The sequence below is a fragment of the Macaca fascicularis genome, chromosome 20, assembly GCF_037993035.2.
Source record: "Macaca fascicularis isolate 582-1 chromosome 20, T2T-MFA8v1.1".
Lineage (NCBI taxonomy): Eukaryota > Metazoa > Chordata > Mammalia > Primates > Cercopithecidae > Macaca > Macaca fascicularis.
The window spans coordinates 84645548-84659458 of record NC_088394.1 but is presented as its reverse complement, the minus strand read 5'-3'; the positions used below and the strand labels follow the sequence as shown (position 1 = coordinate 84659458).

At 63.8% G+C, this 13911-nt stretch overlaps 1 protein-coding gene and 1 pseudogene across 6 annotated transcripts in view; one reads left to right on the top strand and one right to left on the bottom strand.

Annotated features, from left to right (window-relative positions):
• The window catches only part of PIEZO1 (piezo type mechanosensitive ion channel component 1 (Er blood group)), a 68063-nt gene that overhangs the window by 35626 nt on the left and 18526 nt on the right, over positions 1 to 13911 (top strand). For 4 of the 6 annotated variants that reach the window (XR_012428721.1, XR_012428720.1, XM_045382230.3 and 1 more), the window contains exons 3-17: positions 5864 to 5986; positions 6191 to 6233; positions 6421 to 6559; positions 9234 to 9402; positions 9533 to 9746; positions 9868 to 10039; positions 10158 to 10244; positions 10326 to 10413; positions 11186 to 11286; positions 11422 to 11682; positions 12476 to 12587; positions 12670 to 12848; positions 12923 to 13071; positions 13183 to 13365; positions 13649 to 13776. Coding sequence is in view for 3 of the 6 variants with exons in the window: in XM_045382230.3 (XP_045238165.2) it covers positions 5864 to 5986; positions 6191 to 6233; positions 6421 to 6559; positions 9234 to 9402; positions 9533 to 9746; positions 9868 to 10039; positions 10158 to 10244; positions 10326 to 10413; positions 11186 to 11286; positions 11422 to 11682; positions 12476 to 12587; positions 12670 to 12848; positions 12923 to 13071; positions 13183 to 13365; positions 13649 to 13776 (2148 nt within the window). In the remaining 3 variants the exon portion in view is untranslated. Of the gene's footprint in view, positions 1 to 5863; positions 5987 to 6190; positions 6234 to 6420; positions 6560 to 9233; positions 9403 to 9532; positions 9747 to 9867; positions 10040 to 10157; positions 10245 to 10325; positions 10414 to 11185; positions 11287 to 11421; positions 11683 to 12475; positions 12588 to 12669; positions 12849 to 12922; positions 13072 to 13182; positions 13366 to 13648; positions 13777 to 13911 lie in introns of those variants that run through there. The other 2 variants (XM_074026766.1, XM_074026767.1) reach the window with 2 other exon arrangements.
• Positions 4692 to 5339, bottom strand: LOC135968959 (uncharacterized; annotated as a pseudogene).

Below are 13911 nucleotides of genomic sequence, written 5' to 3'. Positions count from 1 at the left end.
CTTGGGGGCTCTCCCTCCATCTCCAGAGCCAGTGGGGTGGGGTCAGGATCACACCCCGTCTCTCCTGCTCCCTCTCCCCCTACGGTAGCCCTGCGGCTGCGTCCCATCTGCCTCCCTGGCTAATCCAGGCCGACCTCCCTGGTTTAAGATCAGCTGTTGAGCAGCTTTCGTCTGCTGCCTGGACTCCCCTCTGTGTGTGAGCTCCCGTGTTCACAGATTCTGGGGACTGGGATGCAGGCATCTTTGGGGTCCATCATTCTGCCAGCTGCAGGTGGGAGGCCACCCTCCAGCCTCGCGACATCTGGCTGGAAGCATCCCACAGGTTCCCTCCTAGCTCAGGGTGCTTTGGGGCGGGTACTGGTCTTTTTTACTTATTTTTTTGGGACGGAGTCTCGCTCTGTCGCCCAGGCTGGAGTGCAGTGGCACAATCTCGGCTCACTGCAAGCTCCGCCTCCCGGGTTCACGCCATTCTCCTGCCTCAGGCTCCCGAGTAGCTGGGACTACAGGCGCCCGCCACCTCGCCCGGCTAGTTTTTTGTATTTTTTTTTTTTTTAGTAGAGACGGGGTTTCACCATGTTAACCAGGATGGTCTCGACCTCCTGACCTCGTGATCCGCCCGTCTCGGCCTCCCAAAGTGCTGGGATTACAGGCTTGAACCACTGCGCCCGGCCAGCACTGGTCTTTTATACTTATTTTTTTGAGACGGATTCTTGCTCTGTCACCCAGGCTGGAGTGCAGTGGCACAATCTCGGCTCATTGCAACCTCCGTCTCCCGGGTTCAAGTGATTCTCCCGCCTCGGCCTCCCGAGTAGCTGGGATTGTAGGCACCCACCATCATGCCCGGGTAATTTTTGTATTTTTTTAGAGACAGGGGTTTTACCATGTTGGTCAGGCTGGTCTTGAACTCCTGACCTCAGGTGATCCACCCGCCTCGGCCAGGATTACAGGCATGAGCTACCGTGCTTTTTTTTTTTTTTTTTTTTTTTTTTTTTTTTTTTTTTTTGAGTGGGGTTCTTGCTTGGTTGCCCAGGCTGGAGGGCAGTGGCATGATCATGGCTCATTGCAGCCTCCACCTCCTGGGCTCAAGTGATCCTCCTGCCTCAGCCTCCCAAGATGCTGCGATTACAGGTGTGAGTCACTGTGCCCAGCACAGGCACTGATCTTGGGTCACGGGTAGAATTCAGGGGTGCAGAGAGGCATTTTGGGGAGGGGCCCAGTGCGGCCGAGTGCTGGGAGTTGCTGGGACCCGAGGCCAAAACCTCTCCAGGATGCATGGCTGGGGATGGGTGGGCACCTCCCCATCCTGGTCCCCATCCTGGGCCTCCCCTTTGCTCTGTGGAGCCGGTGCTATCTGTTCCCAGGCCCCTGGCGTTTCCCCGTTTGTTCCGTAAATATTTCATGCCCCGGGCGCAACTGGAAACACTTTCCTTTGATCGGCAGTGAGGGAAGGCAGGCATCCAGCCAGGCCAGGGGAGGAGCTGGGCTGGGAAGATCTGGAGTGGACCCGGGAGGACTTCCCTGCCTGAGCCTCCTCAGGGGCCCTTCAGAGATGGAGACGCTGCCCAGTTTTCCGGGAGGGAGAGAGGAAAGTGTGAGGCTTGCCCGAGCCGAGTGCCCGGGGCTTTATGATTTGTGCAGCTGCTGGGCTTGGCGCGGCCCTGGTGGAAGGTTTGACGCCATCCGGGCCTTGGTCCCCCTGTAGGCGTCAGCCTGACCCTTGCGGGGCTGGAGGTTGAGCTCAGACTGAGCAGGGAGGAGAGGGGCTGGGGCGGTGGGAACAGACCCTGGTGGTCCAGGCGGGGCTGCAGGCAGAGCCACAGGGGTCGGCTCCCAGAGACCTGCTTGTCATTTAGGGACTCAGAAGCCCCATCCTGCCTTAGGATAAAACCCACCTCCAAGACTGACCCTGCTGTCTGGAGAGAGACCACTCCCCCATCTCACCATGCCCCCTGCACGGAGGCCCTGCCACCCTCTTCAGCCTCACTGGTCCCCCCGCTCTGCCAGCCTTGTGTAGTCTCCATCCTCTGCCTCAAAAGCCCCCTCTCGTGGCCCTGCAGCTCAGCCCTAGCTCAGTCGCTGGTGGGTGTCATGGCTCAGCCTCAAGGCACCCTGGGTCCCTTGGCTGGTCCCATGCACACCCCACGGATCAGGTTCCGGGGGGCTCCCGTGCACACCCCAAGGATCAGCTCCACACTCCCCACGGATCAGGCCCGGCCCTCGTCCAGCAGGTGTGGGGTGGTGTCTACAGACCACTCATCAGGACGTTGCCATGGTGGGGCCCCTGAGCCTTTGCAGGCTGGGCAGGGGTCCAAGGGCTTCGGCTCTGGGGGAGGTCCGTGCTCTGTCAACCATCCGGTCTGTGGTGCCCTGGGGCCTCCCCGCCCCTTCCTGCTTCCTCCTGAGAGCCCTGCAAGCTGGAAGGGGAGCCCGGCACCTTATTTTTATTTTTATTTTTTTGAGACAGCGTCTCGTTCTGTCGCCCAGGCTGGAGTGCAGTGGCGCGATCTCGGCTCACTGCAAGCTCCGCCTCCCGGGTTCAAGTAAAAGTGATTCTCCTGCCTCAGCCTCCTGAGTAGCTGAGATTACAGGTGCCCATCACCACGCCTGGCTATTTTTTGTATTTTTAGTAGAAACAGGGTTCTACCATGTTGACTACCAGGTTTCACCATGTTGACCAGGCTGGTCTCGAACTCCTGACCTGAGGTGATCCACCTGCCTCGGCCTCCCAAAGTTGTGAGCCACTGTGCCCGGCCCCCTGCACCTTCTTCTGGGTGGGCAAGGGCCATGCTGAGCCCCTCCCCTGCCATGGATAGGGGTGGCAAGAACAGTCCGTTCCCCATGGGCTCCCTCCAGCAGGCAGCGGATGGGCCGGGGCCCACACAGTGGTTCAGGAACAAAGGCAGATGGGCGGCTGCCTGCCAGAGCTGGGCGGGTCCCTGGCCCAAGCCTCCTCTCACTCCCTTTCCCAGCATGGAGAGAGCACTGTAAGCTGGGCCGTGGCCTATAGGGTGTGTCCTGCCAGGAGGGAGTTGGAGTCGGGGGCAGGAGACCCCACTAGGCCTCCTGGGCTCCTGGAAGAGGCAGCAGTGGGTCCCTGAGGAGGTGGCCTGATCTCCATCCTTGGCTCAGCCTGGCTTTCGCAGCTATGCATTTGGGGGCGGGACCTGCAGGGGGAGCATGAGGGGGTGGGTGGGGGCAGGGGCTGCAGGTGGAGGAAGGAGAAAGCCATCTGACCCCTAGAGGTCATGCTGTTTGCATGGGAGAAGAGGGCCGGCGTCAGGGTGCCCCCTCGGCCTCTGTGTGCACCCCCCTGCCCCATGCAGGTCAGCAGGACCTCGGTCCCTCTGCACGTTCGGGCCCCCTCGCGTCTCCAGCAGTGTCTCTTCCGGGGGTGCCCCTCGAACTCTCAGCTCCCTAGTCTGATCCAGCCCAGGCAGGGAGCGGTCGTGCCACACGGCCAGGGGTGGCCTCCAGGCCCGGCTGCGGCCCCCTCGACCCTGGGGGAGGGATCATGGCCCAGCCGTTCTAACATGTCCAGACCAGGACACTCTGGCCAGCCCGAGAACTGAACCAGGAAGGAGGCAGGGAAAGGGGAAGGAGGAGGACAACAGGGAGGCAGTGACCTCCGAGTTGGAGCCAGAGACGGACATCCTGGACTGTCATTGTGCAGGGCAAGGCAGGAGGGCGGGAGCCAGGTGGCCTGGGAGCCCCTCCCTGCCCAGGGGTCTCTGGTCAGGCACTTCCTTCCCAGGCTGCTGGATCGTGTGTGCAGGGAACCCATCAGCCTGGCTGTTCAAGGGCCCAGATGTCGTCTCGGTGCCCGGGGGGTCCTTGACAGCACCAGCAGGAGCTCCACATGCCTATGGGGCAGGTGCCCTGCGGGTCTCTCTCTGTAGGACTCAGAATACCTTCTGCAATGGCACGTGCTCTCCCTGAGTGCCCAGTGCCACGGAGGGCCCCGCTGGCAAGGTCACTTCAATGTCAGGCTGGAGGATGCAGCGAGCAGGACTCACAGCCCAGGTGCCTGGGCAGGCCTGGCAGGAGCCCATTCCCCGGGTCAGTGCTCTCAGGTCACCCCACAGTGACAGAGGCGGAGACGCGGGCCCCTGCCTGGTGCCCTCCTGCTGCCAGACTTGTGCTCTGCTGAAGAGCGGCTGGCGCAGCACGTAGGAGCCCGGCACAGGGGTTCTGAGCAGTGAGAAGCCCGGCCCCCTGTGGGTTCGGGGCAGGGAGGCCCTGGAAGGTCCTGTCTTTCAGGAGCCCTGCACAGCCCCCACTGGTGGTGGCTCCTGCTCGTGCTGGGGCTGCAGCCTCTCTTCCTGGTCTCTGTTTTCCATTTCTCCTTCCCACTCTCCCTCCTGCTCACCCCTCCCACCCTCCACAGGTCAGAGGTCATAGCTGCAGGGTCAGCAGGTCAGGGCCTGGGGCAACCCTAGGAAGCCGTGAGTGAGAAGCTGGTCCAAACCTGCCTCGGCTGCCTGGCGGTGCGGATGGGGGTCCCGGGCATCCCTGAGTGCTGCCTCGCGGTCAGGCTTAGGGATATGCAGGGTGCCTTGGACGTGGGTCACGAGTCATCACTCCAGAAAGAGGGAGCTGAGTGTCCAAGGCCAATCCCGAGTCTGTCGCCTAACACCGACTGTGCCCAAAAAACTGAACAGAGTGGACACAGGCCCTAAGTTGGCGCCCTGAGGCCGAGAGAGGGCAGGTGTGTGGTGACATTCACCACCTCAGACCCAGACCCAGACCCAGACCCTGAATGTCCCTGAGCTCCACGAAGTTGTGAGAAGGGGCCGAGCTGCTCTACACTTTCTCGTGGCCGGTGGTACAGGAGTCGCTGCCCCAGGGTGAGGGCCCAGAGGCTCTGGCCAGAAGGCGCTGGGGTGGAGAGGGAAGCTGTCCACAGCCCTGGGCTCAGGACTCAGAACCTGGTGGGCCAAGGACTTTGGTCCGGACCCCTGCTGGAGGGTGAGCTGTCCACATGTGTGCAGAGAGCAGAGGCAAAGTCAGGGCTCCTGAGTGCCCCCAGCCACAGGCGGTGCCCGCTCAGCCCCCGCCCTGCAGCCCAAGGCCTCCCTGCTGGGGGGCTGAGTCCAGTGGGGCCACAGGCAGCTGGGAGCAGGACAAGGCTGCCGGGCAACTGGATGGTGCTGCCGCTTCCTGCCAGGTGCGGGTACACAGAGAGAGAGGATGCGGTCTGGGGCCCAACCTGGCGCACAGCAGGTGCCTGAAATGCCAGGGCTGCCATGGGGACTGGGAACCATGCATAGAGATGCGACTTCTCCTTGCGGCCCCTCAGCCCCAGGGAAGCAGTTGCCCGCCCCACTTTTCTCGAGAACCATCCTGGCCCCGCTCCCACACCAGCCACGGCTGCTCAGGGGGAGCCCCCTCGCCACCCCCAACCCCGACCCTGGCCACGGCTGCTCAGGGGCGCTCCCCATGCCTTGGTCTCCATCCAACTGCAGCCCCCACTGGGGTGAGGTGGAGCTTCTCGCGTCTCCTTGTGTTTATTTCTTCTGCTTCCACAACTGAACGGTGACGGATATTTGCTGGATAAGTGAGCAAACCCCAGGTGGTAGCCTCCAAGCCTGGGAGGCCTTTTCCTGCCTGTGGGCCCCAGACCCATCCTGCTGCCACCCCCAGGAGGGTGCCTGGCTCCTTGTCAGAATAGTGACACAAGTGGCCCTGGGAGGGTGTGGGGAGTGGGGCCGGCCTGCCTGCTGGGGTCCTGAGTCCATGCCGGGCATGCGTCTCAGGCCTCCGAGCTCTGACCTGGCTGGGGGCTATTGTCGGGCTGAGTGGCCTGGCCTGGGCTGGGGCCCCTCCCCATCCCCAGGACCAGCCTCACCCACCCACTCTGCCGCAGGTCACACAGGCCGCCTCCTGCGGGCGCTGCTGGGCCTCAGCCTGCTCTTCCTGGTGGCCCATCTCGCTCTCCAGATCTGCCTGCACACTGTGCCTCACCTGGACCAGCTCCTGGGACCCAGCTGTGAGTCGCTGAGGGGGCGGGACAGGGGTAGCCATCCTGGGGGTCAGGGAGAGGGCCATGCAGTGACCCCAAGTCTCCTGGGGGGGGTCTACTCAGCCTGATTTATGTCTGGCCTGGATGGTCCCCGTGAAACACCCCAGGGATGACTGGGCCGTGGTGCTGGCTGGGCAGAGCCTGACTGGGTTCCTCTGTCTTTCTCCGCAGGCAGCCGCTGGGAGACCCTCTCGCGACACATAGGGGTCACAAGGTTAAGACCGTCCCCCCCACCCCCAACCAGCGAGCCTCCCTTGGGGATTTCAGGCCCCAGGAAGTGGGGGGACCCAGGAGGGACGGGAGAGGGGGATGGGGACCTGGAGACTCATCCACATTCCATCCGCACTCTCCCCCGCGCCTGTCCTCCTGCTCTGACTGCGGCTGCTCCCTGCTTTCCGCAGGCTGGACCTGAAGGACATTCCCAACGCCATCCGGCTGGTGGCCCCTGACCTGGGCATCCTGGTGGTCTCCTCTGTCTGCCTCGGCCTCTGCGGGCGCCTTGCAAGGAATACCCAGCAGAGCCCACATACGCAGGAGCTGGTGAGGGCAGCTGCATCACCCATGTGTCAGGGAGGTCATTTGAGAGCTGTGGTCTCAGCCATTTTGAGGGTTAATCTTTTAAAAACAAATGTAGACTTTTTAGTTGTAAGTTGGTGTTAAAGAGGGGAGGAACTTCCATGTCCCACCCCGGGCCCAGCCTGCGGTTCTATCCTTTCTGACCTGTTTCTACCCGGGCTCTGCCTCTGGTGGGAAACCTCTGGTGGGAAACCTCTGGTGGGAAACCTCCAGGCCCTGAGGTGGTGTCTGTTTTGCCCTTAAAACTCTTCACGGGGGGATTGTCTGGGGCCACGCGGTGGTGGGAACCTGCAGTGCTGGGCAGTGGGTCTGGCTGGAGAGCCGCTGCAGACGGGCTGAGAAGGGGCGGCCCCGGCGGGAGGCCTCGGCCCCAGGCAGAGAGGCTGTCGGCCCAGAGCCCCAGCAGGGGCCTCGACCCCAGGAGCGACGGGCCTGAAGCAGGGCCTCTGTCCTCGGAGTGGGAGGCAGAGTGAACTTTAGCTGCTACGAGACTTCGAGGTCTGGCCCCGGGAATCTCCGAGCTACGGCCACCTCCCACGGGCAGGGAGTGAGCTGGGGCCTGCGTCACTGCTGCTCAGCCCCTCTCACCCCTACCCGGTCCCACACTCGCCATCCCCAGGCTCAGCCGGGATTTATGGTCACCTGGGTGTCCTGGCCCATGAACTCCCTGCCCCGGGCACCCAGCCTCCTCCCACCTCACCCTCCCAGTGCCCACTCGTCAGTCAGCTGATGCTTGCTGGGCACATGGACCCGAGAGGGAAAGGGGCTCCCCAAGCCACATGGTAGGTTGGGTGCAGCTGCTCAGCCTGCAGAGGCGGCCTGCCCTCCTGCCTGTCCTGTCCCCGCACCATGGAACAAGGCTGGCACCCACATTTCAGAGGCGGGAATGCGGACCTGGAGTGGCTTTTCTGGGCATTTAAGGGGGTCCAGTCATCGTGGGGGCTGTGCTGCTGCCTGTCCTCTGAGAGACCTGCCCCTCCCTCGTCAGCCCCTCCATGCTGACGAGGGAGGGCCCGAGCTTCCTGGAGCTTGGCTGCTGGGACGGGGCTGGGGGGCTGGACTCTGGTCAGCTTCCTCTTGGTGTGATGGGAGCCTGAGCGTGCAGCTGCGCCCTGGCCGGCCAGTGTGGACAGACTTCAGAGTGCGGTGGGGGCACCAGGCACCTCCAGGACACCATTCCGAAACCCAGATCTCGAAGCCCCATGACCCGGCCTGGCAGGGCCCCCGGGAGACCCTCACTCCCACATACGGGCAACACACAACGTGTGTGCAGGCATGCGGCAGAGTGTGCCAGCCAGCCCGAGGGGCGCCGGCCGCTGGAGGAGGTGAGGGGCGTCTGCAGCGTGGCTGTGGCACGTGGGGCCGAAATCAGGGCCAGGCCTACCCCTCGGTGGCCTCACACCTGTCCTCCCACAGCAGCTGCCTCTGTTCTTTCCACTCCCAGAAATGCTCATTTTTCACGGCTCTGCTCAGAAGATTTCCCAGGGCCAGGGCCAGGGCCAGGCTGTGGACGGGGTGAGCTCAGGCCTTCCAGCCCCAGCCCTGGCGCTCTGGGGTCTGGTGGGAGAGCCCCGGGCGTGAGCGATGGCACCCTGCGTTCTGATCCAGCCTCGCCCCCCGCTGCTGTGTGGTCTCTCAGAGGGGTGGGCTCAGGGTCCAGGCCTCTCCTGCCCTGATCTCCTTGGAGCCTCCCAGCAGCCCCTGCAGCCCTGGAGGCCTATGAGGACAGGACCGGTCTGGCTCATCTGTCCTGTCAAGCCCCCATCCCGTTTGACAGAAGGGGAACAGGCTCCGAGAGGCTAAGTGACTTGCCTGAGACTGTCAGAGCTGGGATGGTGCCTATCATCCAGCCCCACGGCCTGTGCTCTCAGCCTGGGCGCCTGGCGCCTCAGCCACCAGGAGAGCCCCCGAGTCACAGATGGGGACACTGGGCTGCTGGCAGCCAGGCCAGAGCCGGGGCATCTGACGACAGCCGTGTTCTTTCCACCACACCCTGGCTTTCCCCTGTGTTTGGGAAACGGCTGTTCTGGGAAATCTTTAGTCAGGACCAGGGAAAGCAGGCTGTCCGGGCTCTCTCCCCCGACCCCGGGCCGGCCTGTCACTTCTAGCAGCTGGCAGCCTCTGTCTCCCCAGAGGCTCGGCAAGGGCAGGAGCACCACCCCTAACTTCTAGGCACAGCCACCCAGAAGGCTGGCAGGGGTACCCAGGAGACCCTGGAGCCTGGCCATGTCCCTCAGGCCCCCTTGGTCTCTAGAGACCCCCCGGGTGCAGACAGGGCCCCGCTGCCCCCTGGGCGCGTGGTTCAGGGTGATGAGGCGCTCTAGGACAGCCTGCGGTCGGCCTGTACCTGGCAAGGTCATCATGTGCCTGGACTTGCCAGGTCGACCGTGGGTCTTCGGCCAGGGTGAGAACTGCTACCAGGAAGGCCTGCAGGGCCTGTGAGCTCGAGTGAGGAAGTAGGAAGGTGTCAGGCAGACCTCAGGGAGGCTGGGGCCTGTGCTCAGGGAGGCTGGCCTGTGGCCCTCAGAGGGGCAGCTGTGGACGTGGCCACCTCCCGCTCTCCTGGCTGGGCAGATGTGGGCTGCAGAGGTGGCCTCTGTGATACACCTGACCTTGCCCCTGCCCGTGACCTTGGCAGGATGATGACGAGAGGGATGTGGATGCCAGCCCCCCGGCAGGGCTGCAGGAAGCCGCAACGCTGGCCCCCACACGGAGGTCACGGCTGGCCGCCCGTTTCCGCGTCACTGCCCACTGGCTGCTGGTGGCGGCTGGGCGGGTCCTGGCCGTAACACTGCTCGCACTGGCAGGTACGCGCCGAGGCAGGGGCACTGGCAGTCACACTGGGAGGGGTCTTGGAGTTCCCTGATGACCGTGGAGATAGTGGGACATATGACACCAGCCAGGTACAACCCTGTGTGCCCCTGCCCTGCCCCGCAGGCATCGCCCACCCCTCGGTCCTCTCCAGCGTCTACCTGCTGGTCTTCCTGGCCATCTGCACCTGGTGGGCCTGCCACTTCCCCATCAGCACTCTGGGCTTCAACAGACTCTGCGCCGCAGTAGGCTGCTTCAGTACCGGCCATCTCCTCTCCCTCTACTGCTACCAGACGCCCTTGGCACAGGCTCTGCTCCCGCCTGCCGGCATCTGGGCTAGGTAACGGCTTGCCACACGGCCCCTTTTTCCTCCCGCCCTGGTCCTGCCCACCTGGCCCGTCTAACCCCTGTGGCCCCACTGCCTCCGGGGTGGTGGGCAGTGACAGGTCTTCTCTGGACAGGGTGCTGGGTCTCAAGGACTTCGTGGGTCCTGCGAACTGTTCCAGCCCCCACGTGCTGGTCCTCAACACCAGCCTGGACTGGCCCATGTATGCCAGCCCCGGCGTCCTGCTGCTGCTGTGCTACGCCACGGCCTCTCTGCGCAAGCTCCGTGTGCACCGCCCCTCCGGCCAGGCGAGTACCTGCCACCCTTGGGGGGTGGGCCGAGGTCAGACCATGGGCTGGTCTCGGGACCTCCTGCCTCTGGGTGGGGTGTGGAGCTGGTCTGGGCTCAAGGCGCTGGTCTCTGCAGAGGAAGGAGGCGGCAAAGGGGGACGAGACTCGGGAGCTGGAGCTGGCAGAGCTGGACCAGTGGCCCCAGGATGGGGAGGCTGCCCAGGTGAGCAGCCAGGTGGGTGGAGGTGCCAGAGTGGGGGGCACTGGGCCAGCCCCTGCATGGCTCACCACTGCTTGTCCACAGCACGTGGTGCCCACAGCACCCGACATGGAGGCTGATAACTGCATCGTGCACGAGTTGACAGGCCAGAGCCCCATCCGGCAGCGGCCTGGTAAGTACCGTGCACTCCGAGGTACGGCTGGTAAGGGGGAGGCCGGTGCTGCCCCCTGGTGACCGCCTGGCGCTCTCGCATGCTCGCACGGCACCGCTGCCTGCTGCCCCCTCGGGCATCCATGTGTCGGTGTCCCTGACCCCTGAGACACCCAGGGCAGCCGAGTGGCTGCATCGTTGATCCCCAAGACCCCATGGGGGGGCCCTTCAGTCTCCCAACCCCTCCCCAGAAAACATGGCTACGCCGTCTTGTGCTGTTCGCTCTGGGAGCTGCTCCAGGTGGGCCAGTGGCCCCAGGAGGCCGCTCGTCCAGGGCAGGGGCTGGCCTGGGAACTCCGTGTTGGCCATGTCGCCTTGGGAGGGTCTGGGGGCTCTTTCTGGCTACTTTCTTTCTTTACCCTAACCCTTGATTTTCCATTTTGCAATGTGTTTCTGAATGAAACGAGTGAAGCCAGGGCCCTGGGGTGGGGGTCCCGAGAGTCTTCAGGTGCACAGGGCTGGAAACGGGGTCAGGGCCACCTTGTGCGCCCCACCCTTTCAAGGAAACTGAGGCCCAGAGAACAGCAGGTGCTGGCAGGGCGATCCCTGACGCTCGGGGAACAGTGTCAGCCCCACCACTGGAGCCCGTGTGTTCCGCCCATAGCCCACCATGGCCACCGGGGGTCTGTCCCTCCTGCTGTGTGCTTGCCCATGGCCTGGATTTTAGGGCGTAGTCAGGGTGGGGGGTGCCTGGAGATCACCCTGCCGGAGCTGACCTCTGTCCCCACCTGCAGTGCGGCCCAAGCGGGCTGAGCCCAGGGAGGCATCCCCACTCCACAGCCTAGGCCACCTCATCATGGACCAGAGCTATGTGTGCGCACTCATCGCCATGATGGTAGGCGGCCGTGGGGATCGGGATGGGATGGGGTGGCGGAAGGTGGCTGTGCAGCACCCTCCTCTGCGCAGGTGTGGGGCATCGCTGGGAGGGGGGGGTGCGCTGGGCGGCCATGCAGGTCCCTCTGCCACGCAGGTGTGGAGCATCACCTACCACAGCTGGCTGACCTTTGTGCTGCTGCTCTGGGCCTGCCTCATCTGGACGGTGCGCAGCCGCCACCAGCTGGCCATGCTGTGTTCGCCCTGCATCCTGCTGTACGGGATGACGCTGTGCTGTCTGCGCTATGTGTGGGCCATGGACCTGCGCCCTGAGCTGCCCACCACCCTGGGCCCCGTCAGCCTGCGCCAGCTGGGGCTGGAGCACACCCGGTACCCCTGCCTGGACCTTGGCGCCATGGTGAGTGTGCACCACCACATCCAGGGGTGCCTGGGTGCATGGACCCGTCAGGGTCATCATCCTGTTCAATGTCCATTGCCCAGGGGAGTAGCAGCACCAGGAAGGTAGATCCGTGTCTGTCTGTCACAATGGGGTCCCCATTCTGCCCACCCAGGGCCAGCCCAGAGTAGCTTCTCAGTGAGTGTTTGTTGAGCAAATAAACAGACAACCTTGTGTTGGCACGGGCACCACCCCTGCACCCCTGACGCTGTGTGTGAGCGTGGGCTCTGCCCACTGGCACAGCCCTGGGTCTCAGTGACAAGCTGTGCAGGCCATGTGTTCACGGGGTGCCTGTGTGTCCATGTGAGCTGGGTGCCAGCATCATGTCTGGTCACCTGTTTGCAGGCCAGTGGGTTGTGTCTCATCTTGTGAGACTTGTGAGCCCGTGTGTGCAAACACGTGCACCTGTGTGTACACCTCCACATAAGCCTGTGGGCATATGTGAACATGCATGTGGGTAAATGTGCACTCCGGCATGTGGATGTGTGTGCATGTGTGTACATGGATCTGTGTCATGTGAACTAGTGAACCCGTGTGACTGCATGTGAGCGCGTGTGAACCCATGCACTCATCCGTGGGTATGGAAGTGTGTGCTCGTGTGCCTCTGGGTGGGTGTGAGCGAGAGGGTGTTTCGTGCCTGTGGGAGGCCAGTGTAGATGGGCTGGTGCCCGCTGCCTCCCTGAGGGCTCTTGCCCTGGCTGTGGGAGGGGTGCTGGGCCCCCCGGCTGACTGGGACATACCGCTCTTGTCGCAGTTGCTCTACACCCTGACCTTCTGGCTCCTGCTGCGCCAGTTTGTGAAAGAGAAGCTGCTAAAGCGGGCAGAGGCTCCAGCTGCGCTAACGGAGGTCACTGTGGCAGACACAGGTGAGTGGCAGGCCAGAGGTGGGAGTTACCCTCCTGCCCGCCCGCCCCGATGCCATCGCCTGCCCCCTGGCTTGGCCCACAGAGCCCACGCGGACGCATACGCTGCTGCAGAGCCTGGGGGAGCTGGTGAAGGGCGTCTATGCCAAGTACTGGATCTATGTGTGTGCCGGCATGTTCATCGTGGTCAGCTTCGCCGGCCGCCTCGTGGTCTACAAGATTGTCTACATGTTCCTCTTCCTGCTCTGCCTCACCCTCTTCCAGGTGGCTGGCGGGCCGGGGTGGGGGCTGGGGCACGGACCCTCCCCGCGGCCCTCACCGCCCCCCTCACCCGGCAGGTCTACTACAGCCTGTGGCGGAAGCTCCTCAAGGCCTTCTGGTGGCTCGTGGTGGCTTACACCATGCTGGTCCTCATCGCCGTCTACACCTTCCAGTTCCAGGACTTCCCCGCCTACTGGCGCAACCTCACTGGCTTCACCGATGAGCAGTGAGTCCAGGCTGGGGCGGTGGGGCAGCGGCGCTGACACCCCATGCACTTCCCCAGGGCTCCAGCGGCTCTGCCAGGGGCCGGGCCGGTGCTGATGCTAACCCTCCGCAGGCTGGGGGACCTGGGCCTGGAGCAGTTCAGCGTGTCCGAGCTCTTCTCCAGCATCCTGGTACCCGGCTTCTTCCTGCTGGCCTGCATCCTGCAGCTGCACTACTTCCACCGGCCCTTTATGCAGCTCACCGACATGGAGCACGTGTCCCCGCCCGGCAGGCGCCTCCCACGCTGGGCTCACAGGTGCGGCCCCGCCCTCCCTGGCTGGCCTTGGAGAGGTGCAACCTCCTGGGCCAGGGAGGGAGACAGGTGGGATTTGGACAGGAGCCACATCCTCCATTTGCTCACATCGAGGGGATGGCAGTAGCGTGGAGGTCCCGGAGACAGTGGGCATGAGTTACGACGCAGCTATGCGCCTGACTTGGCAGCTGCAGTAGCAGCGGTGCAAACAGGGCTTCCTCCAGGCCTAGGAAATGAGAGGGTCAGGAACCCAGTTGGGAGATGCCATTTTCGGACTCTCTCCCAGGCAGGATGCAGTGAGCGGGACCCCACTGCTGCAGCAGCAGCAGCAGGAGGAGGAGGAGGAGGAGGAGGGCCCCAGGGATGAGGGGCTGGGCATGGCCACTCCCCACCAGGCCACCCAGGTGCCTGAAGGTGAGTCGGGCGGGCAGAGCACGGTGGCCACCCAGTCTGCTGTGCCACATCCCAGCTGGGGGGTTGTTGACAGAGTCCCCTCTGAGCTTCACAGCCTCTTCTGCACAGGGACCTGGGACTCCCCATTTCCGCCCT